Source organism: Terrapene carolina, unplaced genomic scaffold (genome assembly GCF_002925995.2).
Source record: "Terrapene carolina triunguis isolate 2854851 unplaced genomic scaffold, T_m_triunguis-2.0 Scaffold211, whole genome shotgun sequence".
In the NCBI taxonomy this organism is placed as follows: Eukaryota; Metazoa; Chordata; order Testudines; family Emydidae; genus Terrapene; species Terrapene triunguis.
This window is the reverse complement of record NW_020664562.1, coordinates 33,440,868-33,449,464: the sequence shown is the minus strand read 5'-3', so window position 1 is coordinate 33,449,464 and position 8,597 is coordinate 33,440,868. Positions and strand designations below refer to the sequence as shown.

The 8,597-nt window shown below is 39.2% G+C and overlaps 2 protein-coding genes across 2 annotated transcripts in view; one reads left to right on the top strand and one right to left on the bottom strand.

The window, feature by feature from the left end:
- Positions 1-8,597, top strand: part of LOC113407389 (serine/threonine-protein kinase TNNI3K) — a 168,811-nt gene that overhangs the window by 121,799 nt on the left and 38,415 nt on the right. The window contains exon 21 of the mRNA XM_026655826.1: positions 1,443-1,552. Within this exon, the coding sequence (XP_026511611.1) occupies positions 1,443-1,552 (110 nt within the window). The remainder of the gene's footprint in view (positions 1-1,442; positions 1,553-8,597) is intronic.
- LOC113407388 (leucine-rich repeat-containing protein 53-like) overlaps positions 5,231-8,597 on the bottom strand; it is a 6,854-nt gene continuing 3,487 nt past the window's right edge. Inside the window, 1 exon segment of the mRNA XM_026655825.1 lies at positions 5,231-7,875. Within this exon segment, the coding sequence (XP_026511610.1) occupies positions 5,231-7,875 (2,645 nt within the window).

Genomic DNA, 8,597 nt, shown 5'->3' with positions numbered 1-8,597 from the left:
TGTGTGTGTGTGTGTGTGTGTGTGTGTGTGTGTGTGTGTGTGTGTGTATGATACACACACATAGAGGGAGAGAGAGATCACAGTACTCCGTTGTGTATGTATATATCGTACCATGCATAGTCTACTTGTGTCAAACTAAATTTTTGGGTGTTCTTCTATCCCTAATACATAGCACAGTCTTCCTGTAGTATATTGTGGGAAAAGAGAAGGAGAGTGGTATAGATAGATAGATAGATTCGATAGGAGGTTATATTTATTTTTCATTAACATCTTTTTCCCCCATCTGCTCCTATTCACTGTCTCTACCAAGCAGAACATGAACCCAGTAATGTTTGAATCACACTTTCAAACCCACATTAGAATGGGATCAAAATAAGGCAAAATGTGTTTGCCCATCCTTACTGCGTACTGCAACATTTCACAGAATGTATCTGATATTAACATTCCGAAACTTCATTACAGTGACAAAGATTCCAATGAGAACAGACAATGGCACAAATTAATCTATTCTTGTGACAAAGACTGTAATGAGAATGGGATATGGTTAAAAAAAATTAAACCATTCTTGTTACAATCTCAAGATTGCAATCTCCTGGTCCCCCTCAAATGCTATATACTCCGGTGATGTATCACTTAATCGTGTCAGTTTAACAAAGAATTTTACTTAGCTCCTGCTATGAGGCTGGCATACATTTGCTTTGACTTTCCACAGCTAAGCTGTTTTAAGAGAATGCAGTGGGATTAATTATGTTTTTTAAATCACTGTATATATAAACACAATTAGGGAAACATTCTGGCAATTTTTTCTTAGTCAGTCGCAACTAGCACATATAAAAAGGCACTCTGATTTTTTTTTTTTTTGTTTATTTGTTTGTTAAATGAATTCTTGGAATTACTTTTAGTCTTCAGCCATACCAGAGCTAACTACAGGTTATTTTAGGAAGTCAGAATCTGGCACCAATTTATCTGTAAGTCAAATGCATCTAATGCATGTTATTGAAAGCTGCTCAGTCATTCTCTCTTTATTATTATCTCATGTGTGAGGTGAGGGTCAATTGATGTTTTTTTCAAAGGTTATTGTTTAAGGGTTTACACCTGAATCAGATCATTTTCAGCCAGGCTAAACATCGGCAGAAATGTGTCAACATCAGTGCAGGGCAGTTGGTTGTTTTAACCTAGTGCATTAAAAATAGTGCTTTCATAGAATCATAGACTCATAGAATATTAGGGTTGGAAGAGACCTCAGGAGGTCATCTAGTCTAGTCTAGCTTTGATGGTTTTGAAAGCGTCTTTGACCCACTCCATTTGCAAGTTTAATACTTAAGCATTTCCATCTGTTCATATCTGTTTTTCATTCAAATACTAAAGTAAAATGTGTTGGCATATGAATATTTTTTATATCTGAATCATAATTAAGCTTTATTATACTGTTTTATTTGTAGCTGCAGCAGCGGCAGATATGGCCTATCATCACATCCGGCCTCCAATAGGGTATTCAATTCCCAAGCCCATATCATCACTGTTAATGAGGGGCTGGAATGTGTGTCCTGAGGTAAGTGCTCCCACTTCTTTAACCTATGAAGTAGTGATTACCAATGTTTGTCATGTGTAAATGGCTATTTTGCCAAGAGCCTCGGAGAGAAGGTGAACAAGTGGGTATTTTTATATTTGCCACCTTCCATTTTTCTGGCTTTAGAAGGCTCCTAGTTATTATGGTGACCTGACAATATAGAAAGCGCTATGACAGAAAGGCTCACACTTGTTTTGAGGAGTCTCTTACAAATGAATTCCTTCAGACAAATCCCTATCCCAGCATACACCTCTGAGGGGAATACTGATTCAGGCTTGGAACTTATGTCAGTATAACTACATCGCTTGGGGTGTGCTGAATGACCCTAGCCCCCGGTGTAGACAGAACTACATCGAATAGAGGGCTTCTTCCCTCGACATAGCTACCACCTCTCAGGGAGGTAGAGTACCTACAGAGATGGGAGAAGTTATCCCGTGAGCATAGGAGCGTCTTCACTAAGCCCTACAGCAGCACAGCTGCAGCACTGTATGTGTAGACAAGTCCCCAGTGTCATGAAACAGTGCAGGCTGGGACTGCTGGTCCTTACTCCCCTCACAAAGAAACCTAACTGGTATCATAATTAACATCTTCTGTTTTGATTCCTAAATACAAGCTGGGTATCTCTATCAGTAAATGGCTTTAAATCTTCAAGGCCAGGCTGTGGGACTCTAGCTCCCCATTCCTGCAAGCTATTCTGCACTGGCAGAAACCAAGCCTTACTGACTTCAGTAGGGCTCTACGAGGATCACCACTGCAGAGCAGATTGAAAGAAGTGGGTCTCAGGATTTGACCAGGTATGTAAGTGCCACACACTATCTGCTAGATATCTATCTAAGGTATTTAAACAGTGCCTAGTATCTGAGCACCTCACTATATTAATCCTCCCAGCATTCCTGTTAGGGAGGGAAGTGCAATTATCCCCATTTTATAGATGGAGAACTGAGACCCAGAGAGGCCAAGCGACTTGCCCAAGGTCACACAGGAGGTCTGTGACAGAGCAGGGACTTGAATCCAGATCTCCCAAGTTCTAGGCTTGTGCCCCTAATCCTGGACCATCCTTCCTCCTCAGGAACTACACCCCTGACTCGTAACCTAGAATGCCTTTCTGAAACACCGTTCACAGAACACTTGCAGACAGGCAGACAGCTCATAAAGCAGCCTCTCAGTGGCTTTAGAGAAAACAGAAAGAAGGAAGAACACTTTGCTCTCTCGATCCCCTCTCTGAGCTTGGCTTCTTCATAGCCCATAGACAGGATTTTGCTCTTACAACTTCTCATTTGGGGCTAAATTGTGACTTGCCCTGTGTGCGCATATGAGGGAGTAAGGACTCTCATTATACCTCTGCATGGGCTGCCTGAACTGGCAGTGTGGGCACATATGAATAAGAGGGCACGGTTTACTCCACCCTCCATCGCAGGTGGTTGGAGAGTGGGCTGGGAGGGGTGAGGAGTGGGCATGACCTTGGCTCTAGATGTCCCTCCTCCATGCACTGGCAAACACAGCTGAGCCTGTTTAACAGGTTTTGTATTTACTGCTGACATAAGCCATCAGCAAACTGCTAGACCTCTGCCCTGGAGCAGTGTGTCTCTGAGACACAACAGTGGTAGGGTAATGTTGCTTAAGAACCACCCTTGCCTAAAGTCTCAATCGAGCCCTTAATTTGTTTAATATTTGAACTTCACATATAAAAGAGAGTGACAGTAATGATGTGAAGGCAATCTGGGTAGATATACCATACATCTGCTACACACTGACGACTTGTGGGGGATGCTAAACACACCTTTCCTTTTGCTCATTGTGCTTACTTTATGGTTGGGGTTTTTTTGCTTTGTTTTGTTTTTCAGTCCCAAATTAATCATATGCTTTGGCTTTCTATTGGGTGGGAGAAGGTGCATTTTATTTAATCTTGCAGCCAGACACAAAAGGAAGACTAGGAGAAGGAAAGGAAAAGAAAGAAACCAAAGGGCTGAAAAAATAGAAAGGAAAGGAGACTGATTGAAATGCAGGAGAAAGGTGTGGCAGAACAGAGGTCTGCAGAGAGAGGGGAAGTGTATCTACAAGAGTCAGCAAATAAAGGAGGTAAAAAGGAAAAGAGTAGATGGATTATGTGGAGAAGAAAATAATTATTTAGGCATGCAACAAAAACCTTTTGGTTTTTCCAATATGAGGCCAGTGTTATAACTTATACCGAAGAAGTGGGAGGTTGTAACCTGTTCTGATGGCCCATTTCTAAATCCTCTTTTAAATTATTGGGTTTCTCTTCTCTGGACAAAATGAAATCCATATATTCAAAGAGAGGATCCAGGTTACTCCACAGGTGCTCAGTTATATTTTTACAGTGCCCTGAGGCTACTGTCCAACCTCCCCTGCCTCTATATTAGTACAGTTCTAAAAAAATGAGACACGTAGAAGTCAGAACAAGAGGAAGAAAGCTAGATGTTAAATTTCCAGTTAATTTCTAGGGAAATTAATACTTTAAAGAGCCCCTAATGTGCACAATAGTATGGGACACACTGCGAGTTGGTTGAAACAGAGTAAATGGCCAGCAATCATGAGTTATGAGTTTTCATAACTCTCGTGTCTGAAGGAAATGGGAAACAGTATCCCAATTATTTGGGACATATTTTTATGCAAGGGATTTATGGACTTGGCCCCTAGTGTTCTATGCTTCTGGGTGCTTTCTACTTTTCTTAACTTGATACATCTCTTAAGTAGGATCTTTTCTTTCTGTACATTCCATGAAATGTCATTGTCATAAATATACATTTTCTTTTTATTTTGTTTCCTGCTCTCCAAGGCCCATTCTTCTCTCATAAGAAGGATTGCTAAAACCAAATGATAATGTGTTGCCTAGCCCAAGAGATCGGTCCTAGGAAGCTGATATGTTAATGAGATATTTATTTTTCAAAACCTTAAGTTTATAACAATGAGGAGATGCAAGTCTTTTGGAGCTGCTTAACCCCCTTTCTGTATAGAAACCATAGATTCATAGATTCATAGATTCTAGGATTGGAAGGGACCTCGAGAGGTCATCGAGTCCAGTCCCCTGCCCTCATTGTGTTCTTGTACCATTGTGAACAACCATTGTGTTCTTGTAGCTATTCTAGCTAATTGTTCTGAGAGTCTGAAAAGACTGAATCAGAAATCTCCACCTAGTGGTTAAACATAATTTACCAGGCTTTATACAGACTGTTGCCCCAAAGACTGGGCCAAATTTCATTTAGTTCCTTTCCCCCAAAAATAACGTAATGGGTATAAAAGGTTTTACAGCTCCAGGAGACCAGAAATCTTAGAGATCTAGGTGAATTTAAAATAGAATGTAACAGTTACAGATAAAAAGAAGGGTTTACATTATCTTCAACAAAGACTGCAATAAATGGATCACTGAAATGTTTTAAATAATGTAACCTGTACATAGTAGGAAGCACTAGTGTTTATAGTAGTTGTAAATGTAATTTTGTACATTGCCTGAAATACATGCTATATATTCCAGATCATAAATGTCAATTGCTGCTGTGGTCAGTTAACAGTTCCCTGTTTTATCTTTCTCTTGTTTGTTTTTCTGAGTCTCTTGTCCTGAATTCTACTGTTCGGGTGCTCTGACAATACCAGACATGTGTCTCTCTTCTGACTTCTTCTTTCCCCAGAAATGGTATTCAGTTAATCAAGTAAAATGTCTTTAGTTGGTTGGTCTTGCATTTTTTCATCACATTCAATCAAATATTGTTTTATGTTCATTGACTTGTTGAAATTTTCTGCCACAATAATGAATTTTGAATTTTCAGAAAGGCTGGGGTTGTTTGTCTGTAGTTTTGAAGAAAGCAAAAGAGGAATGTGATTGTTATTTGAGTTATTTTCCTCACTTTGTTCTTACTCTAAAGGTGATGTATTAGCATATTCAGCAGATGGTGGGTACAGTGTAGCTTTTGGAGCAGAGTTTTCAGCATCATTTATTCTGCTAGGAATTAAAGGCACCTCATTTTCTGCCTCAAAACTAATGTCTTTTAACTCTGGTAACACAGAAGGCTCTTTGTGCTCTTCCAGTGGCATTTCACCTTCCTCATGTATATTGTTATCTTCATCAGGTTGATTGTTTTGAATGTGTTGCAAATTCTGCACATTCTTCATGTGCATATTATTGTTTATTTGAAAATTGATGTCGCTACACGGTAGTATATTTCTAGTTTTAGGAGAACTGGGGATACTGGATGTATTAGACATAATAGATACCTTGACAGTGCTTGTACAAAATAATTTACATTTTTCACTCTCCACATCATTCTGAGTTTGTGGTATGTCTTCGGCTATATCATCCGAGTTCATTTGTGAGTCTGGGATTAGCACTTCAGACAATGACTCATTGTCATTAGGTGGCTGTTTATTTTCTCTCTGTTCTATTTTTACCCCATCGTCTTCTGTGTTAACTGTTCCATGCGGGTTATCAGTATTGTCAGTTCCATCTTTGCTACTGCAAGTTAAATGTTCGTTGGCTTCAGTATACAGAAGCAAACTACTGATGTGATTTGGAGGCTCTGTGCTACTTTGTTTGGGAACAAAATATGTTTCTGTTGAAATTGGGTTGATAGCTGGTGGAATCTGTGGTATAACAGTGAAAGTATAAGAGTCCACAGCAAGTAGAGTTCCTTCTAATGATTCATGTTCTTTAGCCTTTTCACAGCTCTCCAATCTTTCTATCCTGTTTAAGTTTTCACTCTGGCTTTTTAATACTCGGTTGTCCATCTGGCCTTGATTGACATTTTTCACTGTATCCTCCAGAACTGACTTTAGTTCCAAATCACATTCACTGTTGGGATTTTTTGTCTGCAAGTTGCCTGGGATTTGTGTTTGGATAATAAGAGCTGAAGAAGAATCCCAACCCTTTTCCTTTCTTGTAGTCATCTGTGAATTTTGGTACCCATATGACTCTGTAGCCCCTGTGTCTTCTTCATTTACTTCTCTAGAATACAGGGATATGGAAATATCATTTGCCCCATTTTGTGAAGTACTTGCTAAATTCTGAGTTGCAAGAGATACAGTTGGAGTAATACTTCTCGCAGTCTCCTTTGAGGGTGGAGGTAAGTTACTGTTGTACATTACAGCTTCTGCAAGCACAGATGTGAGATCTTTAGAATTTCTTACATCAGAAATATTCTTGAACGGATGAGGGACACTCACTATTGGATTATTGCACTTTTCTTCAGACAATTCTGCTGCATCAGCACTTGTTATAATAGCTTCACTTTCGGCATTTTTGCTCTTAGCCAATGTCTGCTTGTCAGAGAATTGCGAAGCAACTTTTTTGGAATAAATCTCCTTCTGTTCTCTGGTACCTGGCTGATCTTGGGGAACTGCAGAAGACCCTTGGTTTGATTTTCTTTCTTTTCTTGTCAACTCTTTGTTGGAAGCCTGTGACAGTTTCTTCTTGGATTCAATTGGTGGTTCTTTGTGTTGATGGTTGGATTTTTGTTGTGTTTTTTCACTGCAAGGTGATTTCTCTGGGTGGATTCTCATTTTTCTGAAGGGATGTAAATTTAATTTTACAGTTAAAAAGTCTTGTCCTTTAGTTTTCATTTTACTCTTCCAGTTGGCTTCATCTTTCCTCACCCAGGTTTTCCTTCCAATATCTCCCTTAGCAGAAGACAATTTATCTTCTTCACTTCTTGCTTCTGAACTGCTGTGCTCTTTGCTTTCCAAGGTGATAGCTTGGCTTCTTTGAACATTCTTCTTATGAGATCCTACCTCACTTGAGTCCATCATCGTCACATCCAACCTGTTTATTGTTGCCAGGTCAGGTACATAAAAGCTAACACTCTTTGGTATATATCTTTTCTTGACTTCTAGTGATAATGGCATCTCTTCATCACTCATAAAGCAATCTTCTCCTACTCTTCTATTAGCTTTGGTTTGCTCTTTCTCCAACTTTAAATTTTCCCTGTGATTATCTTTCTTTTCTTTTGTATAGCCCTGGAATTTATCACAGTTCACATATTTACAGATAAGGGAGTTGTGTAGCTGCAAAGAAATATTTTTGCTCCTTTCCAGCAATCCACGTTGATCATCATGTTGTGATCTATGACTTTGTAAAGTCTTTTGCACACAATGTTCCTTTGACTCCACTGGTGTGTTAGGTGCTGATGATGAGCTGGTAATAAAATATCTTTGCCTATGAGGTTTTAAACTCTTGTCTTCTGCTTCTGGTGGAGACTGCGACGATTCATTTGTTAAATGCTTTTCAAGTCTCTCTTTTGCTAAGGCAAGCGTAGGAGTTGAACATCTTCTAGTAAATGCGTCATGCCTTATATCTGCTGAATAATAAATGTTAGAATTTAGCACATGGAAGAGTTTTATTACACTGATTAAGCGCATGTTTGGAACACCTATGTATATAGTGCCAAAAAAGCTCTCTCTGTTTGTGGCATAACACCAACATTTCGCTAACATCTCAGTCCAATCTGGGTAAAACATTTTAACGCTACAGTGCTGTGGCAATTACACTCACACACTGTGGTCACGTTTTAATCAGTTGAATTAAAATTAACTGATAGAAGTTTAGAAAACTTCAATCTTAATCAGAACTATCCATATAGTAATGTGTGTGATTATAGTTTTGTTAAAGCAGGTAACAGGCGGTATGTTCAAAGACTGGGTATAGCAATACAAGACTCTTCTGCTGATATGCCGTACTGTCTGGCATGTAGAATACTGCATAAAGATGCAACAATATTTGTCTACATGCCATCAGGTAGATTTTGTTAGTGCCACCCAAAATATCAACGAGTTAGGTGTCTGCACAGGGAACTAGGGACGTGGAGGGAGGTGATCTGCAGGGAAAACCCTAGGAATAGTCAAACTCAGGAGAAAGCTTTGATTAAGTCTATGTTTTCATTGTTGTTATTTAAGTGAAATAATAAAGGCCAACCAAAAGAACCCCACTTTCTTCCAGTTTATCTTCATATTCAGTTTTCCTTTGTATAACTGTATTTGTTTTTTCTTCAATGACATTTCCCTGCTCTTACCAACCTAGTGT